At 39.7% G+C, this 25148-nt stretch overlaps 1 protein-coding gene across 1 annotated transcript in view; it reads right to left on the bottom strand.

The window, feature by feature from the left end:
* Window positions 1-8180: 8180 nt before the first annotated feature.
* LOC126235935 (meiosis regulator and mRNA stability factor 1) overlaps window positions 8181-25148 on the bottom strand; it is a 205841-nt gene continuing 188873 nt past the window's right edge. The window contains exons 27-28 of the mRNA XM_049944899.1: window positions 21653-21797; window positions 8181-8969 (exon numbers count right to left, since the gene is read on the bottom strand). Coding sequence (XP_049800856.1) covers window positions 8920-8969; window positions 21653-21797 — 195 coding nt within the window. The 3' untranslated portion in view covers window positions 8181-8919. The remainder of the gene's footprint in view (window positions 8970-21652; window positions 21798-25148) is intronic.

Raw genomic sequence — 25148 nt, 5'->3', positions numbered from 1 at the left:
CTGCAAAGGTCATCATGAATGCTCCAAAGGATCAGAGATGTTAAGTTATAATTGCGGGGTGTCAAATCTACTGCAAAATGGGTGTCACAGGTGGCACTTAAGTATGCTGATGCTCATATTCGTAAGAGGTAAATATTTCAGACTGATCTCTCTAGTAGTTGCCCTCTACAATCTATTATTTCACTGCCCATATATAATTACAAGCATTAAAACTGCCTAATATGACAGTGATGACTAAGGTGGCAGAAAAAACTGGAGAAGATAAGACGAAAGCAATGGTCTTTATGGATGGCTTTATGATCTGGGGAAACAGGGAGATTCAGGAACAGCTGAATGGTTGGGAAGAAACAGAAATATGGGATGAAATTTAATGCAAACAAATGTGAGATTCTAGTTACAACTAGAAATAAAGATGGACCCCAATTTTGACCTATGTAGCTGAAACATTGCTAGTGAAGAAAAGACATGTAAGCAGACTACAGGCATGTGAAATGAAGATTCTCAGAAATAGGAGTAACAAGGAGAGACAGGATGAGGAATGAAAGGGTAAGGGAAATAGTGAAAGAGAAATCCTTGCAGAGCAGAATAGAAACATCAACGGTAAGATGGTATGGGCACTTAAAGAGAATGGAAAACAATAGGATTCCCAAGAAGGCACACAAAATGAGATGTGAAGGAAACGTCCAGGAGGAAGACCAAGGGATGGATGGCTGAAAGATGTGGAGGAGTGTGTTGAAAAAGAGAAGAGAAGACTGGACCAGAGACTGCAGAAAAATGGGAAAACAGGACTAGATGGTGAGGCTTATGTTCCAAACAGACCCAACCTGGGGTTGGAAACTATTCAAGATGACGATGATGATGATATGAAAAAAGTGATTCTTGCAGTATGATCCCTGTTGTGGAACAATAAGTTATTACTTCTGTTTCTTTTGGGAGGTGATAACCATCATAATTTCTTTGCAAAATAAATGAAAAATATAGGTGGTCAGTGAAGATTATACCTGTTTTCAGATTTTTCCAGTGCCTCCTGTGTGGTTGGCTTAGTATCCACATTTTCCTCTGCTGGCAGAAAGGACTCATACTTCAGAGCCATTGAATTTGAGTTTTGTTTTATTCTTGTCAGTTTTCATGTTTGTCATTTTTTCTTCATTCATTTTTCAGGTTGTAATAGTGGGTAAGAAGATAGTTTTACAGTTGGATGTCCTCTTTTTATCCACTTGTAACATTTGGTTCTGAATACATTGTCTTTTGGGATGAAAACACCAACTTGGCCTTCCCCTTATTCGATGCTGGAGACACAGGCAATTCTCATGCTGTACCAGCCGCAAGGCTCCGGCTGGCTTGTAAGACTGGCAAATCAAGGAGGACTGGGGTGGGTGCAGATCTTTTAAACAATTTTTTTTTATATTTTTGCATATTCATAGTTTGTAGCAGGTGGTATAAATGATATAAATGATTTTGGAAACATTGGGGTAACTGTGGTAAAATCTGTGAACATAATTTGCCATCATACCAACTATATGCAGGCATTCTAACTTTTTCTTTCCTCAAGATATGACAGGTAGTTATTTCACATTCTTTAATTTTTTATTTTCAATATTGGGCAAACTGGAGGATGGTGTACAGGGCAACTTACAAACAAAGGCTGTTGTTCACGATGATTGCCATTCTGCAGTGATCTTCCACGGTTCCCGAACTTTTGCTGCGCAGTCATATGACATGCCTAAGCTGTAATCATCAGAAACACTTCATGGGTTGTTGGATGTGGACACCATAACAAAGTTTTTCTTCAAAAGTTAAGACTAATAAGCCTCTATCTATTCAGTTGTCTGTCGCTCCTTTTTTAACACACTGGATGAAACTTACTCTTCACCACTCGTAATGAGCTCATTGCTCTTTGCCCGTCTGAAGTGTATGGTCTCTGTGGAAGATAACTCCTTGAATCATATTCAAAATTTCAAGTAGAATAGTATTAACAAGTACGTGTCTCCAAACTTTTCACACATCTGAAGTTTTCTACACTGTGCAGCAGTTGATTCTTTACAAAAAAGAAATTCATTCCATATTTTTCCAACAAAACTACTTCTCCAAATTTATCTTTTATTTGATCCACTAAAATAACTATATAGTCATTGAAAAAGCACCTCAGTCTTTTCTAGTGCACAGCAGGTACTGAATAAATTGTTTTGTCATTTTCTTCTCATTGGTCCCTCTTGCCATGGTATAGACAGTATAGGAAAACCAACTGCATTATTTTCTCCACTGAAATTTCTAAATCTGTTAAGACAGCTGGATCAGTACAGCCATTATTCATCTGCAAAACATCGGCCTTGATCCCACCCGTCCTCACTACCCTTTGCCTTGTTACTATATGTACTTACAACATTTTAAGGAAGTAGTACTTTATTAGTGACAATTCTAGAATAAATTTAGAGGTCTGAAACTATATGCTATTTTAAAAGGTTTGAAAAAACAGACAGAATTTAAAATTTTTGATAGCCAAAATATTTTATTTTTTCATGTACAACTAAACAACAACTATTTTCAGACATACATCTTTTTGATTATAGTTTTTAGAGCTGCTACTTCAATTTGTGTGTTTCACAACCATAACATGAAGGTGCATTATAAAATACAGTTAGACAAGTTTATTAACAAACGTGGTGGTTCTTAATGTTTACAAGAATTCATGCATACAGAAAGTTCTCATTAGTAAAGAGCACAAACACATCTAAAAACTCATGCACATAACTTTCAAGAAACAATGAAATAACAAGATTTACTTAACAGGAAAAAGAAATTAAAATTAAAAATTCTTTGTGGGTGCTATGAAGTCTACAGTGACACAAATATAATGTCCTTAACTCCTCGGATTTGTACATAAAATCAGTTTTCCAGATTTGCATATCTAAGCTCATATCAGTGATTATTTCAGCTACAAAAATTCATACATTCAGACCAATTTCTAAACATGTAAGATTAAAAGGAGCATATCATTAATTGAACGTTTGGAATTTTCTTTCCTTTCACATTCAACAACTAGAAAATGCAAACTGTACTCCACTAAGCTTACATAAAGCAAAGAAATTGCCGTTACTTTTAACATTTGAATGTCACATACTTCCACTGAACAGTTAAATACTTTCCATGAGTATGTAGATTTTATACTGCAAACTGGATCCACCTACAGCCATTTATGTCTCACAGCAGCCATGTTAAAAAACTGATATGTAGTAGTATTGATTACGAGAAAATAATTTTTCTATTATATTTATTACATTTTTTCTTCTAGCCCTTGCCAGGAAAAAACACACACTGTATACCGAATTTTCTTACTTAATTTAACACTACGGTGATTCTTATTACAATTCAATGCCTGCTAAGATCAGCTAGGAAGAGCACACGTTAATGCAAAATCTACACCTCTCACTTTCACATTCAAAACCACTGCAGTAGCCTCTTGATACTTCATGTACCAATGAGGCTGAAACAGTTATATTCGCTATAACTGTTCTTATCAACTTGCATATCCGAAACAAAATACAGAGTAGCTTCTTATCTAGGATACTATCTCAAAAAGTATTTTGTTTTTGTAGATATGCAACAATCGCGTCAGACGAAATCGCTACTTCAAGTCTTCCAGTGTGATGGTCAGTATCTATTACAGATAATGATAATTCCATCATTTGCTGGAAAAATGTGCAGTTAAACTACACAACTCCTTGCATATTAATCTTCCTAATCTACTGATCATAACATGCATTCCATTACATAAGGTTGCAGCACAACATAAATACAGTAACTTTTTGTTTAGCCTCTAACAAATCTGATTTCGTGAACACACAAAAAAGCAAGTAAATGTTACACGTGGAAATAAGTCAGCATTTGGTCCATTCATATTTGTATCATTCACTTACACTTATTTGTCACCTTCAACTTCATGTTACAGCATGAAAAAATTAAATTTATATGAACACAAAGCCAGCTGGTTCACAATTTTGATCAGACGTAACTTCTCAAATATCAGTAATATGTGTATTTCCTATCATGAAACTGATATTAAACAGTAAAAATGTCGACCATTTACCTCTTTATAGGATAAAAGGTATAATCTAACTTGTGTACACTGCACACTACTTATCATATATTCTTGTATCAATGAGCACATGCAAAAACATTTCAAAAATGGTTCAACAATCAAGCACCAACTACCCTTACACAGTTGTTAAAAGAAAATTGTTTGGTACAAACTACATTCAACTGGTGATATTAGCAAATACTTAAATTTGAAATGGGATTCCCCTCCCCCATCAGAAACAATGTACAAATTCTATCCTATCTGCAAATGAAAAGCACAAGAACATTTATCCACTAATCTGCTTTCCAGCAAGGATGTCACTACAAATAAATTAGTAGTACAGCAGAGCCACCGTATTAGAAAACAGTAAGTGGTGCCTGCCCTCTTTAGTCTGTAAACTCATTATTTTATAGTACAAAATGACGAATAAATAAACAAGGTTGTCATGATTGAGTGAGCACACCTAGGTAAAAAATACTTAACTTTCTACACAAGCTGTCAATTTCAAGAGAGTTGACATTAATTCAAATGCTAGGACTAATGGATTATGATTCTTTATGTACAGGCAAGATACTAACTTATATAAAATGTTTAAGGTATTAGACCAACATCTACTTTGTAGAAGACTGTTCAATACACGTAAATTGTGCAAAGAGCGCAAATCTTATCAAGTGAGAAACAATGGTGAACAAACAAATTATTAATGAGCAGAGTCTTTGATATTATGTCATATGGCCTTTCTAAAACCACAATATTAAATTATTTGTGGTTTTCAGTTGACACAGTTGCCGTTCTTACCCAAAGATGACAGCACTGATGACATTTTTGCTAGAATATCTAATGAAATGCGGGAGCATCTCAGCGATTTTTTGCCCCTGGAAACATATTTGAATTTTTGTTTTGTAAAAATTGAGAAAGATTGTTGCAGTACGAAAATACAGATGGGTTTAAAGTTTACTAGGGTGGTGCTACTGTCAATTATCTTTCTGTTTAATGGATACAGGTTGGATATTGTGTTGTTCATGTTGCGTGAAATAAGTTGAAATGAACACTTTTCCACTTTTGGAGACATTCCATCTAGAGAAATAGATACACTTCAACAATTTGACGGCACAGAAGCTTGGACCACACCAAGAAATTATCACCAAAATTGGAACCTGCAGACATCTTGCATTCATCACTAAGTAAACACCGAATATGATCAGCTATTTGAAGATGAATCTAATGCTTCAAAAATTGTAACGAATTTTAGCAATTTAATAACTGCCGTTATTGCCTGGATACTGGTTTTATTTCAGTAATACTTCACCCCATGTGTTGTGTTATTATGGTGTACGAGTAATGGAAAGCGAAGTTTCAGAGGAAATTAAAAATGAAGTCTGCAACAAATTTTACATAGCTGAGCTTGTAATGGAAACTACCAAACTCATAACCAATAGCAAATCTAAGTAAAAAGAATACCAGACATCAAATTTGGCAGAACTAACTTCAACATGTACATATATTACTTATACACTATATTTATTAAAGACTGCAGATGCTGGAAAGGGAAATTAATGAGCAGTGAATAAAGTCTTAGTATGGAAAGCATGAATCAGTTTATCATGGTATTCACAAAGGTGTGGAAACTTAACAACAGACAAATTCTGCAGAGAAACAGACCAACTGGAAAACCGTACTGGTCACTCATCTAGTTATTAACAAACATGTTTTACGAAAATAATCTAGTAAAATTAGCCATAGCAGGAAACAGAACACTTTGTAAATACTTCCTTCACTGTCAGCAGAAGACATTTCTTCATTGAAAATAAGCATTTTATTCTTCAGATGGCAAGCAAGAAATTTCCTCTGTTGCATTCTGTTGCATTCTGTTATCTACTCCAAATAATGAAATTTCACAAATGTGAATATAAAATAAATCATTACGTAGATATTACAGGTAGTCATGATTCATGAACTGTAACACCTTAATTATTAACTGTATTCTAGTCACTCTTATGTTAAAAATGGAAGATTTGATGGACATCATAAGCAAATGTACTTCAGGAAAGGTACACCAGATCCTTTTTATCCATGTCTCTTAAAGCAAGTGCTTAGCAAGGGAATAATAAGGCATAAACAACACAAGAAAGATTCAAGGAAAAATTGTCATATGTTAGTTTCTTGTGAGACAAACATACAACTGTTTTAACAAAATAGACCACGAGTGTCATTCTGAATTAATGGTGACAAGAAGCTTTAATCTAGTGTAATCTCATTACTTTTACACCATGCTGTATCAACACTGTCCACATACAATAAATTTTGAGTTCCAATTATGAGCCTGAACAATGGCATAGGCAAATGAGTTATGATATGGAAAGAGGAGGCAAGAACTTGCACCTAGACAAGTGCAGTCTTATAATTAGACTGTCAAGTGCTAAAAATAGGCAAGCACATAACAGGTCTCCCTTACACTATTAATACATATGATATTATTGAAGTTACTTGAATCTTTTGAAGAATGGCAGTGAAGAGGGGAAAAGGCATCAGGTGTCAATACCAGCAAATCTATACGGAAGTTATAATATGAATGCTACACTTTCATTTGAAATTTTGTGCATTCCAGTTGAATCTATAGTAGAGACTTGCCTTTGTGATCTGAAGGTTGATGAGCAACAGCATAGAACGCCAAACAACCAAAGAGAAATGTTCATATTAGAAGACAGTTCACATGAATATCAAAATAAACACCAAATTCCAAAAGGCAAGACTTAATGCATGTTGCAAGCAGTATAATAATTATAGTCACATAATTACTTTTTTTCTTGTCCCAGTTCACACATTAAACATTCATGTATGCAAGAATAAGGAACTTTGCATCTGTAAGTTGGTTAAAAGCCACAATCAGTACTACAGGATAACATCTTGCTAAATCCCACCAATTTCCATCCACTCACTACATGTGTAATTATGACAAATGATCAAGTGGAGTAATTTTGATTTATGCTTTGCTGAAAACTGCAATTCTGAAGCAGAATGTAAAGAAAATATCAACACAAGCCTTGGTTTAAATGCAAAACAACAAACTGATTGAATTAAATAACATGACAACACCACCTTCTTGTTTAAAATAATGATTGCAGTTCCAGCAATACTGAATGTCTTCTGTAGCAGACATAATTCACTAAAAACATTTTGTTGTAAGGAAAACCATGATGAGGATAGTTCTTCTTATAGTTTCACACAAAAACGAAGTATTTAAAAACGACACACAATTCCCAAATGGATTTCTTTCACTTCAACCTGACAAACAAATTAACAGAGAAAAACAGACACAGTACAGAAACAGTTAACTAACAACTGCTATGCAATTCAACAAGTAGTAAACTCGTGTCCTCATGAAATGATCATGAGTACATTCCTAACTAAATCTGGAGCAAAGGTTAGCATTTTTCTAATGAAAAAACTAATATGAACGTAAGTAATGATAAGGTTTAGCTATTTTCAATCTAGCTGTTTCAATGTTAAGTATTCCTACTGAATTCCACAATTAAGTAGCATACACTGAACAAATTGTGTACCTTTTACCCTAATAAAGAGGGAATGGAGAAGTGGATAAGTCAGTATGACACACACACACACACACACACACACACACACACACACACACACACACACTTCACTGATATACTTCACAATTGGTACAGTTTTAATTCAATGGAAAAATAAACTTCAAGATCAATAAAGACAAATTGTCTATAAAAATATTCATATATAAACATTTCAAAAATTTTACACTCACAAAAAGCTGAATAAATAAAACAATTATTAAAATAAAATTTGTATTACAGAAATAATGGAATGACTTTAAAAAATTTATTTCTATCTCTGAAAAGACCTTAACAAAGAAATACTGTTGTAAAATCTTTAACTAAAATCATAATATAATTTTACATTCTTTCAAAATAGCTGAAACAACATACAGAATAATTTTAATATAATGCTTGTAAACAGAAGTAATTTTCTGTCCTAAAACCATATAACACAATTAATAATAATGGCTATTAACATAACATTTATGAAATTAACAGTTATGTAAGTTTAAGCCTGGTAATTAGTTGAGAGTTTACTACCGACCCTAAATAATGGCAACAATTATTGTTTACAATGAATCCGAGACCAATGTTGAAAGTTCTGCACTTTCAGAATACAAGTATATCACAATACACAAGTATTTTGCTTACATACAGGATCTACAGCTCTTACGGACACTGAATAACTTTTATATTAATTACCGCTTCCATTTCTGAGCTAAATAAAATGATGCTGACGATAAGAGACATGGCTGAATGTGTTGTGCATTAACAATTCAACTTTAAGTGAGAATGGGAGTCAGACACATTCCATACACATCACAAACACAGTAGTGACATGAACCAACATTCTAAAGTTGTCATTAAAACTTTCCGATGATCTAACATGGTGGTCTAATGTGCGGAGTACTTGTCCATCATTGTGCTACAATATTAAAACTTACTGAATACGTTCATATGATATTAAAACAAATGTGTCCACTTCTCAGTAAAAGACAGTGGCTAGGTGCCAACTGCAGCAATACACAAAAACTATGGACATTTGTTTGGTCTTTAAAACTAAATATTAATTTTCTATCTCATAAAAAGAGATGTTGTGATGTTGCCATTCACTTTACATAAATACTTTGGTATTCTCAAAGATAAAAATGCATGCAGTTCATACATACACAACAGAAACTAACTACGATGGGAGTATCAAAACCCATCTCCTTCTGGGGATGGCTGCTTTTTCCTTCTCAGGTACAATTAAACCAGTATACCCACTCATGGCATCTCCAGAGGATTGCTGAACTGTGCTGCCAGCCTCTTCTTGCCTATTTTCAAAACAATAAAAGCAAAAAGTTACTACCAATCAGAAGGGGAGGGGGGATTAAGTATCATACTACTGACGGAATTGTTGGTCAAGGGGTAACTACATATTGTTGGAAATAAGCTACTGCAATTTCAATTTAATGCAGTGTTAATTTCTTTCAACAGCAAACTGAAATGCAAAGCATACTCTCATTTACATGCAAAATATTTTGTACCCATAAGTAACTGCACCAACATGCATCATCAATTAATTGCAGATCTGCCACATGCTAGTCAAGTATTTGATGCTCTTTATTTTAGTTAGTGGCTGTGAACTCAATTAACTAAAAATTTTAAAGATAGCTGACAAATGGCTTCAGAGTCTTGTTTGCTTCAATATATAACGGTAAAACACAAAAACAGACATATTTACAAACTTAAGTAGGAAAGCAATTTAGACAAAATATCAAAGCTGACTGAAGCAGCATAACTACAGAGAGTGCCATCACAGTGCACACACGGCACTTACAAAATTTGTGGCTCACGGCTATAGTCATGGTAAAAAGACCAACACTGCACTGCTTCTGACAATATAGTGAATGTGTTGCTGCTGGACTTCAGCTGTCTGTACAGACTTTCATCAAGTCTCGTGGAGCACTTGCTCTATTTTCAGTGTTTTAAGTTCGCCTCCAAGTTTCGGTGGTATACTACCGGTAATAATTGTGTGCTTATTGTAGAAAGAAAGTTTGAGATCTGTTTTGGGTGTAATTCTCATGAGAGCAGTAAAAAATGTGATTGTCCCAAGAGTTCAGTAATTATCACCAGGTCTTTACTATTTCTATCCATTCAAAGTATACCTTATGCTCAAACCTGCAGCTATACCTCACTTGGCTGATCTCTTCTACACCTTAAACTGACCTCATGCAAGAATTTTGCAATTTGGACACGAAACAACCAAACCCGCTTTCAAGGTCAAAATAGCGCAATTTTCACTCAGATGCACTGAGTTCTAAATTTGTAGATTTTTTTTGCAGGCTTGACACCTACTTTCAGCTTTTACGGGAGGTGCCACACCAAATTATAATTACCTATACTCCCCTTTGGACATCATAATTACACACGTTCATATTCACAGCACTGGTGACACCCACAATTTTTCGAAGTTCTCAAGACACCTAATGAGCAATACATCCCATAGTAAAAATGGCCTTTAAGATATACGTAAACCAGGCCCAGTCTATGGGGCTACTAAAATAACTTAGCTCTTTCTCCTGCCTCTGAGACACACATCTTTCAAAGGACTTAAACAAGTGTAAATTTTCAAGGAACAGGTCGAGCATTTAAATCTTTCATTCAGTGGTAGCAGGAACAGTGCCCATGCAACAACAGCCGGCAGCCATAAACATGCTATTATAATTACACCATAGAAAGCTTTTGCAAGTAAAATACATTATTACATTAAATCCAAACCCCAGACTGCCACCCGCACTCATTGTGAAATGAAACTGTAAAGGCTTTGTGCAACAATTTACTAAGTCAACGATTACTTAGATCTATAAAAAATATTCACATTACTTGTTTTTGCAAACAATTACCACCTTCAGATGTGCTCAAGCCACTAAAAGCTTCATACAAACACACAAAAATAGTTACCGTATTTACTCGAATCAAAGCCACACTTTTTTCCCGGTTTTTGTAATCCAACAAACCGCCTGCGGCTTAGAATCCAGTGCAAAGTAAGCGGAAGTTCTGAAAAATGTTGGTAGATGCCGCCACAACTAACTTCTGCCATCGAATATATGTAGCACTACACAGGCATGCTTTGCAGGCACAAAGAGAAATGCTGGCGCCAAAACCTCTGGGTCAGTAAATAAATTAAAAGGTAGAAGACAAGCTTTTTTCTCTGCCCCGAGTTTCGACCACTGCATTTCCACAAATTATCCAATGAAGTAAATAGAAATTCTGTATTTTTCATCTTCGAATGTAGCAGCCTTTCAAATATTTGTAGCAACAAAAATAAATTTCTTTACAGAAAAATATTAACAAAACACAAGGCTTTAGGATTGTTGCACGAGATGATACGCTAGGCCTCATTAAGATTTCACATAGTGGCACCTATTGCTTCGTGGAATTTTGTGAAGTGCCTGTTGGTGTTAGTGAACCATAATGAAGCGCTTTCATTATAGTGCCAAATTCAAGATGGGAGTTATTTCATTTGTGGAACAAAGGTGTAATCGTGCTGCATGTCTGCGACACAGGATTGATGAGAGCAACGTCAGGTGATGGCGACTGCTAAGAGACAAATTATTTAAATGTTAATTAGCAGGAAAGCATTTAGTGGGCCAAAGTGTGGCCAATATCATGAACTAGAAGTGATTTTAAATGAATTTCTTAAGGAACAGCATCAGAAATTCCTGCCTGTGAATGCCGAAAATTTTAAAAATTAAGGCACATGAAATTGCTACAGAGCAAAAAATCAAAATTTTAAGGCTAGTCGCAGCTGGACTGATCTGTTTATCAAGCGCTGGGGTTTTTCACTTCGGAGGCGAACTTCAGTTGCAGAGAAGCTGCCGAAAAATTATGAAGAAAAACTTGTGGAATTTCAGCGCTTCATAATTAGGCGGCGTACAGAAAATCAATACCTTCTTGGTCAGATAGGAAATGCTGACTAAACTCCCACATATTTTGACATGCCATCAAATTATATGGTTGACACCAAAGGAAAGAAAGACAAGTGCTCTTGCTCCAGGGGGTGAAAAACAGCGGATGTCCATCACGCTTGCTTGCACGACAGATGGACATAAATTACCCCATTCATAGTTTTCAAGCGGAAGACTTTACCGAAATCTGAAGTGCTTCCAAAAACTTTAATTGTATGAGCAAACGAAACTGAGTGGTTTTCGGAGGACGTGGTGCTGGAATGGATTAGGCATGTGTGGAATCGTCGTCCTGGCGCAATGCTTAGTTTACGCATTCTGTTGGTATTAGATGCGTACGCAGACCTACAACACCTGCAGTAAAATGAGAATCGGAGGAAAGCACAACAGACTTGGCAGTAATTCCAGGCGGGATGACGTCAATTCTGCAACCAATTGACTTTTGTCTCAATAAACCATTTAAGGACAAGCTTCAACGCATGTACACACACCGGCTTTCAAAAAGTGACAGACAACTGACAACAACAGGACGTGTAAAACACACAAGTTTGTCGCAAGTGTGCCAATGGATTTATGATGCATGGAAGTGTGTTCCAAATCAGACTGTGCAACAAGCGTTTAAGAAATGTTCGATATTCAATGCACTAGATGGTTTGGAGGATGATGCACTGTGTGAAGAAATGAGCAACAAAGAATCGAGTGGTTGTGGTTCAGAATCATGACTGATATTTTAAACATTTAATATAAGATGTATTACAAACCTAATAAAATTTTGTTTTAAATTTCAGCATTTAATTTCTAAGGTATTTTCATTCTTATTTTATAAGTGTTGCTACTCTACATTGAACAGGATAGAAAAGCATGGAGAGCTGCATCAAACCAGTCTATGGACTGAAGATAACAACAACAACACACACTGCATTTGAAGCCATTACTAAAAATCTACTACGAAAATCCGACTGGCAAGACTGTTGGGGCTGTATGTCAATATGGCCAACTCAACGTTCTTATTAATTTTTTCCTACCTGTGACAAGAGATGGTTGCTAATAGGAACTTTTATGAATCTTGAATCACCTGCAGTATTCTCTTAACCATAAGTAATGTAAACATTACGCCATGTATTCTTCCACATTTGCTGCCATCTCATTTAAATCCTGTCTGCCTAATCAGCTATGAAACTAGAGTGAGACAACAGCAAACGCGGAAGAATATACCTATCATGTCATTTTTATATTCTTACTATTCTTATGCTGAATAGTGAGACAGTCAGAAATGAAGCACGGCAACGGACTAAATTTTTAAATCTAAGATGACTAATTTCTGTGCAGAACGTAATGTGTAAAGAGGCATCTGCAAAGATTTTCAAATGGAGAAAAATTTTCGCTAAACTCTCATTCAGAACATCATCTATCTAACGCAGTCTATCATTTGGTTCTTGTTGATCATTATCACAGAAAGCAGCAGTGTAAGTAACAACATATAGCAGTCTCTTGCCATTGTTTCGCTAATGAGACAATTCCTCTTTTTTATTATAAGCGGCGGTAGCACTCACAAAAGGAAGCCATGCTGCGAGTGGCAACAAGTCGTAAACACTCATTATCAGAATGCGACAAACAATGCATGGCACAGTACAATAATGCATGACATAAACACCTATAACAAAGAGAAGTGCACTTATCAGATCAAAGCAAAATAAGCAATCGACCGAAAACAGAGGAAGCACGTGAAAAAGGAAGGGTACTCATAAATACGGGCGGAGCGCCTGACGTATAGCAATTGCTACCAGGTAAGGCTTAACTGCTAAGCTTACGACTCGAACCAAACAACCATAGCTGTTTATTTTTCATGTGCGGCTTAGATTCGAGAGCGGCTTAAATTCAAGTAAATATGGTAGGCACTTTGAACACTGCCACAGTTATGTTACAATATGTACATTCGTTAAAATGTTAAATGACATTATGATGTTCAAAGTGCCCAACTATATTTGGATGTCTGTACAAAGCTTTTCGTGGGTTAAGCACACCTGAAAATGGCCATTATTTGCTGAAACCTGTAATGTAAATATTTTCTATACATCTATGTGATCATTATGAATATAACAGAGGGAAACATTCCACGTGGAAAAATTATATCTAAAAAGAAAGATGATGAGACTTACCAAACAAAAGCGCTGGCAGGCCGACAGACACACAAACAAACACAAACACACACACAAAATTCAAGCCCTCGCAACAAACCGCCGCCCCACCAGGAAAGAGGGAAGGAGAGGGAAAGACGAAAGGATGCGGGCTTCAAGGGAGAGGGCAAGGAGTCACCCCAATCCCGGGAGCGGAAAGGCCCACCTTAGGGGGAAAAAAGGACAGGCACACACCCGCACACACACACATATCCATCCACACACACTGCTTGTGTCTGTGTGTGTGGATGGATATGTGTGTGTGTGCGGGTGTGTGCCTGTCCTTTTTTCCCCCTAAGGTGGGTCTTTCCGCTCCCGGGATTGGGGTGACTCCTTGCCCTCTCCCTTGAAGCCCGCATCCTTTCGTCTTTCCCTCTCCTTCCCTCTTTCCTGGTGGGGCGGCGGTTTGTTGCGAGGGCTTGAATTTTGTGTGTGTGTTTGTGTGTGTTTGTGTTTGTTTGTGTGTCTGTCGGCCTGCCAGCGCTTTTGTTTGGTAGGTCTCATCATCTTTCTTTTTAGATATAATTTTTCCACGTGGAATGTTTCCCTCTGTTATATATATATATATATGTGTGTGTGGTTATAATAGAGGGAAACATTCCACGTAGGAGGAATGTATCTAAGAACAAAGATGAAAAGATGATGTGACTTGCCGGATGAAGGTGCTGGCGGGTCGACGGACACACGAACGAACACAGACATGCATACGGGGTTCAGGCTTTCGCAGCGAACTGTTGCCTCATCGGGGGGGATGTGGGTTTTGGGGAGGAGGGTGGGGAGTCATTCCAGTCCCGGGAGCGGAAGGACTTGCCTTGGGGGGGGGGGGGGGGGGGAGGGACAGGTGTACACTCGCACACGCGCGCATGTCCGTCCACGCATATGCAGACACAAGCAGACATATTTGCAGACATATTTGTCTGCTTGTGTCTGTATATGTGTCGATGGACATGTGTGTGTGTGCGCGCGAGTGTATACCTGTCCTTTTTTCCCCCTAAGCTAAGTCTTTCCGCTCCCGGGATTGGAATGACTCCTTACCCTCTCCCTTAAAACCCACATCCTTTCGTCTTTCCCTCTCCTTCCCTCTTTCCTGATGAGGCAACAGTTTGTTGCGAAAGCTTGAATTTTGTGTGTATATTTGTGTTTGTTTGTGTGTCTATCGACCTGCCAGCGCTTTTGTTTGGTAAGTCTCATCATCTTTCTTTTTAGATATAATTTTTCTATGTGATCATTGACGTAATAAATTTTTATATAAAAATTACAAATGATGCATACTTCCAGTTGGCGATATGCCAATTTTTAAAAGAAACATAGTGAAGGCACTTATTATCACTGGACTCCTGATTGCATGTTACTTGTTAATGGCCCCAGTGTTGCACTGGTGTCATTGTCGGAGGAAAGAAATTCCAATGGTGCTAGACAACTTGCACACACATTCAAAAGCTTTAATCAGTATCAAATAAATCATTAAAAAAAAAGTTTATGGGGTGGTTTATGTAGTCATAGGTGTAAGCAAGAAAGGTGGGGGAGAATGTGAGGCAAGAGTCACTTGTCCCATCCTGGAATCTTAGATGTAGCCTTGTTCATTACGAATTCTCTTACATTTTTACATATGAATATCTGCAATTGTACAAAACCGTGTATCTAGCACTGTGAAGTATGATGGAGATATTGTGGCTTCAACAAATACTATATAACTTAGGTTTGTTTAGTTGCCAGGTAGTTCATTTTTTTTCCTTGTGAATTTCAAAATTGGTATGTCTTTCCCTTATCACACCAGTGTTTTTGGCACTGTCCAGCAGTCAGGACAGTTATACAGAACATTGCCAAACTGGCTGTGTGTCCTCCCTTTCTTGTACACAGCTTACTGAGGTGCAAGGAGACCATTGCAGCATGTTGCTGCACAGAATCTGGTGCCTATTTGTGGCAAAAAAGTAGATATAACTGTAGTACACTTGTTCACCACTCATTCCCACTTCCCAAAAGCTCACCCCCTTCCTCCTGCTGCTGCACAACTTAATCAAAACTGTCGTTTGGCCCTTGTCTGCAGTCAAGTGAGACCCTTCAAGACTTTCCTAACTCTTGTTCAATCTTGTGAACTGCAGAGTGATAGTAGTAGGCTACAAAGAACACATTCTTGCTGTACCACGGATTTATCGATCTATGTTTCGTCTATGGACCAAAAGGAATCAAGTGAAAAGCGAAAATACAATTTTATGTGCTACAAGAGAAAAAAGTGAAATTTCAAGGTCAACAAGATCTTCTCACCAGTAATTGGGACCTTTGTGTGCTCCATGGGGAATGGATGATGCCAATATGCAGTCATCTAATTATGAATTCAGCAGTCTAGCAGGCACAGAGCACAATATTGTACAAAATGCAAAGACAAGGATCATTTCAATTCTGTCCTAGGCAGCTAAATATTCTTGAAAGTGGTGGTGAGGATATGGACAGGAAATCTGTTTGTGGACTAGTTTTGGGGGGTAGTGCCAGTCTACGAAGGCTCTCTTGAGACCTTCAGCATACTGCACAAGGGAATTCTCGTCACTGCAGATACTTCATTCGTGGTCAGCCAGATTGTATGTGACAGATTTTTGTGCAGAAGGGATTACAGATGTCACAATACAGTTACTGTTGGTGGTTAGTGCATTTAAATGAACAAGAATGTGGATGGAGTCAGAGAGGTACAGGTCAATGTCCTCGAAGGTGGCACTTTGGACTGACGTGGACCACGTGAAGGAGACGAGGGAGAATTTGGTAAGATTATGGAGGAATGAGTACAGGGTGCCCTGGTCCTGAGCCCAGATCATCAATGAACCTGAACCAAGGGGTGGCTATGCAAGATAGGAGGGGTGGGGGAAGATCAGGTTGGGTGGTAGTACATACTGGGAGAGGCAGGGTTCAATGTTTGGATTAGGTTGGCTTTTGTTTTTGGGATTAGTGGCAAAGGTGTTTCCATTTCTGGGATTGGGAGAAGTAGATTAGATCTCTAACCAGTCCAAAATGTTTAAATTTGGGTGTAGGACTGAAGGTGAGGCCTTTGGATAGGACAAACTTCTGTGGGCTGAGGATTTTGGCAGAAAGTAGTAAATTTCTATTGATTCCTCTCCATGGTTGAGCTCTGACGCAAAGGTATTCATTGCTACTCTGCGCAAGATGGAGTGTGGCACAGCCAAAAGGGGGATGCTAATTAGGGTGCTAGTATGGAATGGGTTGGGTAGGATAGGTGTCGCGAGGCAGTAATAGGATGTCGGCAGGCTGGATAACTTATAGAGCTCGTGTCTTGAATGCCCTTCCAAGTGCTGTAACACAAGAGATTCAATTTTGGAGGTGTGATTGTACAGAAGCAGCATTTTGCTGAGACAGCAGAGATGGTGCTGGGATGCCTGTGCCACGGAGATGGGTTTTTGCAGTACTAGATTTATAGGGGACAGGGTCAATAATATTATGGAAAGGATACATTGCTGCTCCCTGTAAAGATGACATGCTGAATTGGAGACAGGCTCTTGCTTTTTGTGTGTGTGTGCGCACACACGTGCGCCTGTCTGCAACTCAACATGTTTTCTTTATTAAGAGGAACAATCTATCTTTTTCATAATATGGAAAATAAATGATGGAATGTAACAATATTGTTACTTTTCACAGTACTGATGACTTTTCAACCTGGTTTTTCCAGTGTTTGAATCTGCCTAGCGCTTGCAGTCTATATTCCCCAGATGTTTTAAGTTGTTACTATTCTCTAAAGCATTATTCAGTGCAAATTCTCTCTCCCTTTCTTGTATTTTTGTATCACCTTCCAAACCGTACACCCGCTGCATCTGAGCCACAATTTATCCACGGTCTCATCTGCGCACAACACATTTCTATGAGACTGCATGGATTATTGGTGCAGCATCTCATGCCCTAGATTCCTCTCACAGATTATTCCTATTTATCACATTTCCTGCCTCGCCACACACATTTTCAGGCGTTATTTTTGACATCTACCTCTGCCGCAAGACCTTGTGAACCTCTACCTAGCCATCCCCCCCCCCCCCTCTCTCTTCCCCCTCCCCCCTCTCTCTCTTCCCCCCCCCCCCCCCCATCCCAACATGCACTTACTCCTGTAGCTCAGCCGTTTCATCCCGTTTTACTCCCTTGTCAGCTTACAGAAATTCCTTACCTTCAACTTGGCATTGCCATCCTTCGCCAGGTCCCTTCCCTAAGAACACACGTCAGCAGAAGGAAGGACAGCCATACAATGCCTCAAAACAGGTCTCAACCTAATTGTCCTACCTGCAGATGAAGGTTATAACAGTGATTATGAATAGCAGTGACTACCTGTCTGAAGGCCTCTGGCAATTTGTTGACTACTCCATCCATAAATTCTACCAGTGTGATTCCACCCCCAGAAGTCCAATGTAATCTCCCATTCCTAGTTTCAGCCTTAAGGCTCTTCCCAGAACTTCTACCTTGAATCCATTTCCCCAACAACCCCAAGACACCCCCACCCCCCCAAACACACACCCACCTACATCCTCTCCAAAATCCACAAACCCAACAATCCTGGAAGCCTTATTGTAGCTGGTTATTGGGCCCCATTGTAAGAATATTGGCCGCACACTACCACTACCTACAACCAACTGCCCAAATTGTAGTCTCCCATGCCAAAAATAGCAACCACTTCCTTCTACGACTCTTCTCATCCAAACCCCTTTACTGCCTGTATCCCTATTCATCACTGCTGATGCCACTTTAATATCGTCTCAGTTATGTGACTGGATTCGCGATTTCCTGTCAGAGGTCTCAGTTCGTAGTAATTGATGGAAAGTCACTGAGTAAAACAGCAGCGATTTTTGGTGTTCCCCAAGATAGTGTTATAGGTCCTTTGCTGTCCCCTATCTATATAAATGATTTGGGAGACATTCTGAGCAACCAGCTTAGGTTGTTTGCAGATGAAGCTATCTTTTATCGACTAGTAAATCAGGAGATCACAACAAATTGCAAATCGATTTAGAACATATCTGAATGGTGCAAAATATGGCAACTGACCCTAAATAACAATAAGTGTGATGTCGTCCACATGAGTGCTAAAAGGAATCCGTTGAACTTCAGTTACACGATAAATCTGTCAAATCTAAAGCCTGTAAATTCAACTAAGTACCTAGGAATTACAATTATGAAGAACTTGAATTGGGAAGAACACACAGAAAATGTTGTGGGGAAGGCAAACCAAAGACTACATTTTATTGGCAGGACACTTAGAAAGTGTAACAAGTCTACTAAAGGGACTGCCTACATTAAGCTTGTCCGTCCTCTTTAAGAATACTGTTGTGCAGTGTGGGACTTTTACCAGACAGGATTGATGGAGTACATCGATAAAGTTCAAAGAAAGGCAGCAAGTTTTGTACTATCAGGAAATGGCGGGGAGAGTGTCGCTGAAATGATACAGGATTTGGGGTAGACATCATTAAAACAAAGGCGTTTTTCATTGCAGCAGAATCTTATCACGAAATTTCAATCTGGGACAAATGATCACCATAATACAATAAGGAAAATCTGAGCCCATACAGAGAGAAATAGGTGATCGTTCTTTCTGCGCGCTTTACAAGATTGGAATAATAGAAAATTGTGAAAGTGGTTCCATGAATTCTCTGTCAGGCATTTAAATGTGATTTGTAGAGTATCCATGTAGATGTAGATTTCCCTATACACCAACATACCTCATGCCCATGGTCTTGCTGTTATTGAACACAGTCTCTTTGAATGTCCATCAGACGCCAAACCCACTACCTCATTCCTCATACACCTTGCTATCATCATAACTCACATCTCCTTTAAAGGGAAGGTATAAAACCAATGGCAGAGCTGTGGGCACCCGAATTGCACCCTCCTATGCTAACCTGCTTACGGACCATCCAGAAGAAACTCTAGCCTCCCAAAACCACGAACTCCTGGCGCTGTTCAGGTTCACTGATATCTTCACGATCTGGGATCAGTGAGAAGACACCCTGACCTTACTTCACAACCTCAACACCTGCTCCCTCACCTGCTTGACCTGGCCCTCTTCAACACAGAATGCCACTTTCCTTGATGTTTACCACCTTGTCTCTGACGGCCTCATCCAAATATCTGCCCACAAACCACTAACAGTAACCATTTCGATAGCTGCCGTCCCTTCAACACCAAAAATTCCTCCCATATGGCCTGGCCACTTAGGGACAGCATATTTGCAGTGACGAGAACTCCCTTGCCTAGTACAATGGAGGTCTCATAAAGGCTTTTACACAAAGGCACTAACCTTCTAGACCTAAAACGCAAAACAGATTTCCAGTGCCATTTCCCTACACAACCCCAATCCTTCTACCACCCACAAGAACCAGCAACAAAGAAGTGGCTCTTTTGTCACCCAATACCACCAAGTATTAGAACAACTGAGCCACCTCCTTTCTCACAGCTTTCATCATCATCATCATCCTCCTGCCCCCCCCCCCCCCTCATAAAATGAGGGGTTTGGTGTTCCGTCACTCACCCTACTTCCACAAAATCCTGGTCAATCCCTATGCAACTACCAATCCCAACCCCCTTGCCACAGGGATCATACCCCTGCAAGATCCAGTAGCAAGACCTGCCCACCTCACCGGCCACCACATCCTATTCAAGACCTGACTTACAGTTTGTCCTACCCCATAAGAGGTTGGGCCACTCATGAAAGCAGCCATCCCATATACCAGCTCCTCTACAACCAATGCACAGCTTTTGTAGTATATGACTACCAACCAGCTGTCCACCAGGATGAACAGTCACCATCAATCTGTAGCCAAGAGCAAAGTGCACCACCCTGTGGCACAACATGCAGCTAAACATAACATGCTTGATATTAATGGTTGCTTCATAACCCAGGCCACCTGGGTCCTCCCCTCTGCCAACGGCTTTGCTGAACTATACAGACTGGAATTATCTTTGCAACACATTCTCACTCTCTAAATCGTCCTGGCCTCAACTCGCAATAATCTATTGTCCCCAGACCCTTCATGCAACAGTTCCCCGTCATACCACCACCTCCCAATTCACGTCCCCTCACCATCACTGGGATCCGAGTTTTGCTATCGCACCCCCTAGTTTTTTCCCTGCTCTGCTCCTCTCCTTTTCTATTCCCCACTCCCTCCCTCACAGCCTCACAACACTGGACCTGGCAGCCTTGTCTTCCCTCCATCTAGCCCCAAAATGGTCTGCCAGACTGCACTGACTCCTCTCCCTCTACCCATATCCCACTATCCCTCCCTCTTCCCTACCAAACTCCATATTGCTCCCTTTTGATGCAACTCCATTGGATTCTGGTAGGAATAATGGTCACATGTGCATGAGATGTGCTTGCTTGCATGCACGCCTGCTGTGTTTTGTCAGCAATTTGTCATCTTTACAGTGAGCAACTATCTATCCTTTTTAGATAGATTAAAAAATCTACTCACCAAGTGGTGGCTGTAGCACACAAATATTAAAGGTATTTAAGTATGGCAGAAAGGTTGAATGGGAAGGAACAGGGGTGAAGGAAGAGGATGGGTGAGGATTACAGAAAGGGGTAGAGTTTGGAGAAGTCACCCAGAACCCCAAATCAAGGGGGACTTACCAGATCGGATGAGAAGGAAAGAATCCTTTTCCTTCATCCCTCTTCCTTCCCCTTCAACCCTACTGCCAGATGGACGAGCCACTGCCTCCCGTCACTTGGCGAGGGTGTTTTTATTTTTACTATCCAGTTAAATTACATTTTCAAAAATTGATTGTTTTAATTGACATTCCAAGCTGGACTTTCCAGAAGTTGGAAGGTGGTAGTTCTTGACCACTATGGATGTAAAATTAATATTTAACCTTAAACAAGAACAAAAAGTTACTTACGCTTTTGTTTTTCAGAAGAATCGTTCTCCTGTAACAGTGTGTCGGCGCGCACAAGGCAAGGTGAGGGCAGAGGCAGTTCGCTTGGATGTGGTGGAACGATGTTCTCAGGCCAGTTGCTGTTTTCTTTGTTGCTTTTATTTCCACCCTGACAAAGAGAGTGCAAATTGTAAAAACTATATAAAAGCAGAATGAAACATATCTGGAAAAGAACAGAATAAACAAGCAATGAAAGAGTGGCAGTTCATGAAAAACAAGGTATTCCACACTATTTTGTTTGCAGTGGTGTCCAACCCTTATATAGACATAGCACCTAACAATGGAAGAAGTCATTTTTAAAAGGAAAAATACATTCAACTTTGCTTATGTGCTGTTATTCAACAAAGCACCAAAATGAGGAAGGAGGTATGTACATCTCAGCAATGACAGAATGCAGAAACAATCCCAGAATTGGCTTTGAGAAATCTTACCATTATAGTTAGGTGAGAAGGCATGCTGTAATGCTCACTACTATTCATTTCTGTAAGTTGCAGTAAACATAACTTAGAAAACTTCAAAATCAGAAGTGCCTTCAATGCATAGGCAAGCCTATTTCTTAGCTTATAATGAAATAAAACAAAATTGGTTGGTGAGTTCACTGTGAGCTGGATCTGAGAGACTCAATCTAATACCAACATTAGTTACCCAATAAAATAGAGAAAAATCATAATCGTAGGAAACATTCTAATATTGTGTTATTTAATTTTATGACACACACACACACACACGCACACGCACACGCACGCGCACGCGCACGCGCACACGCGCACGCGCACACGCGCACGCGCACACGCGCACGCGCACGCGCACACGCGCACGCGCGCACGCGCACACGCGCACGCGCACACGCGCACGCGCACACGCACACGCGCACGCGCACACGCACACGCACACGCGCACACGCACACGCACACGCACACGCACACACGCGCGCGCGCGCGCGCGTGTAACATCGAAAGGAAAGAAGCAGGATCATTTCCGAAGTGCTGACCAAAAGACTTAGGTTTATCTTATCCATTCCGCATGCCAATCACTGGAACCGTTTTACACTAACGAATGACTGCAGTAAAAATTTTGCCATGGGCTATACAATACTGACAGCATTACACAGAGTTCCTGTTTCCAACAATTACTAATAATTGAACTTCCAATTAACTTCAATTAAAATTTACTGGCTTTATTGAAAGGACTGATGAATTACTTACTCATGTAGGATATCACAGGAAAATGAAAATAGTAGCCGTTTGGCAGTTCAGACTGGCTACTCGACTATACAATTAGTACTCAGATCAGTTTTGTTTAGAAGGTCATTTTAGTACGAACAAGCCATGTCTATTCTGAATGGGGTAGAGAGAGAGAGAGAGAGAGAGAGAGAGAGAGAGAGAGAGAGAGAGAGAGAGAGAGGCGGGGGGTGAGTGAGTGAGTGAGTGAGTGAGTGAGTGAGTGAGTGAGGTCATCAAACCAGGGCCCGAATAAGGTGCTTGTGCAGCCCATGGTTCTCAGCCGTATCTTATAGTAATATACATGTTGCAAGCTGAATCCACAAACGTCAACTGCCCTTGAGAGTTTAAGAGTGCACTTTTACAGCTCACTAAAAAAAAGAAGAAATGCAGTAATATTGCAAAATGTGATTTATTTTATTTGACAATTGTCAATTCTGCCACTTATCTCAGAGGTATAGTGTTACATAGTGCAGCCAATACAGGGGTAGAGGATGTGAGGGGGGAAATGCTTTGTCTGTTTTCCAGTACTGAAAACTCACAGCTGTGTGCTACTTTTACTCATCAGCTGCTGTAGTATAAATTTCAGATGGAAGTAACGTGGATCTGTGAATGCACATTGGGAAGCCAGGATCCGTTTACCTTAAGGCTTTCCTCTTTCTTGTTCAAACTGTTCACGTGTTTTTGTATTTCTACAGCTTCTCTGAACAAGCGCGTGTGACAGTGCTTCTCTACAGCCACAACTTCCGTGTCGGCGAATTTTATTACGTGGTCGGTCTCATTCAGTGCGTGCTCTGCCACGGCCCATTTCTCCACCTGCCCCAACCTGCAATGTCGCTTATGCTCTTTGATCCTGGTGTTAACTGATCGTCCAGTCATTCCGACAAACTTTTCCGCATGTGCATGGTATACGGTATATTCCCGACATTGCAAGTGGGTCTCTTTTCTCCTTCGCCGATCTAAGACACTCTTTGATCTTCCTTGTCGGTTTGAAAATCGTCTTTACGCCATGTTTGCGCAATATACGGCCAATCCTGTCCGTCACTCTGGGAATGTATGGCAGAAAGGCCGTACACGACATTTCTTTTTCTGGTTCCTTACTTCGCCGAGTGTTCGGCTCTGTTACACTTCTAATGTAATTTGTGGAGTACCCATTGCTCCTCAGAACAGTTTCCAGGTGTTGCATTTCTCGTTTGAGGTGTTGCGGTTCACATATTCGTCCTGCTCTCGTTACGAGCATACTAATCATGCCTCTTTTCTGGCTCGGGTGGTGGTTTGACAGTTTGTGCAGGTATCGGTCCGTGTGTGTCGGTTTTCGATACACGCTGTGTCCCAGGTTTTTGCGTCTTAGGAAGTCACCGAGCTGTTCTTCACCATGGTTCCACACCACGAAAGTATCATCGACGTACCTGTACCACACCTTAGGTTTGCAAGTCGCCGTGTCCAGTGCCTGTGCTTCAAATTGTTCCATGAAGAAGTTGGCCACCACTGGACTGAGAGGACTACCCATGGCGACGCCTTCCAGCTGTTCGTAGAAATCGCCATTGCACGTGAAATAGCTCGTGGTGAGACATGCATGAAAGAGCTTTTTGATGTCTTGCGGGAACATAGAATCGATGTGCTCCAGAGCGTCACGTCAGAAAAATCATTAGATGAACGTCGGCCGAAGAACCCGAGACAGAAGCCAATAGGCAGTTTGTCAGATTATATAATGGTAAGACAGAGATTTAGGAACCAGATTTTAAATTGTAATACATTTCTAGGGGCAGATGCAAACTCTGACCACAATCTATTGGTTATGACCTGTAGATTAAAACTGAAGAAACTGCAAAAAGGTGGGAATTTAAGGAGATGGGACCTGGATAAACTGACTAAACCAGAGGTTGTACAGAGTTTCAGGGAGAGCATAAGGGAACAATTGACAGGAATGGGATAAAGAAATACACTAGAAGAAGAATGGGTAGCTTTGAGGGATGAAATAGTGAAGGCAGCAGAGGATCAAGTAGCTAAAAAGACTAGGGCTAGTAGAAATCCTTGGGTGACAGAAGAAATACTGAATTTAATTGATGAAAGGAGAAAATATAAAAATGCAGTAAATGAAGCAGGCAAAAAGGAATACAAACGTCTCAAAAATGAGATCAACAGGAAGTGCAAAATGGCTAAGCAGGGATGGCTAGAGGACAAATGTAAGGATGTAGAGGCTTATCTCACTAGGGGTAAGACAGATACTGCCTACAGCA

Source organism: Schistocerca nitens, chromosome 2, assembly GCF_023898315.1.
Source record: "Schistocerca nitens isolate TAMUIC-IGC-003100 chromosome 2, iqSchNite1.1, whole genome shotgun sequence".
NCBI lineage: Eukaryota > Metazoa > Arthropoda > Insecta > Orthoptera > Acrididae > Schistocerca > Schistocerca nitens.
Note: the sequence above shows the minus strand (reverse complement) of the source record. Positions and strands in the feature narration are given on the sequence as shown.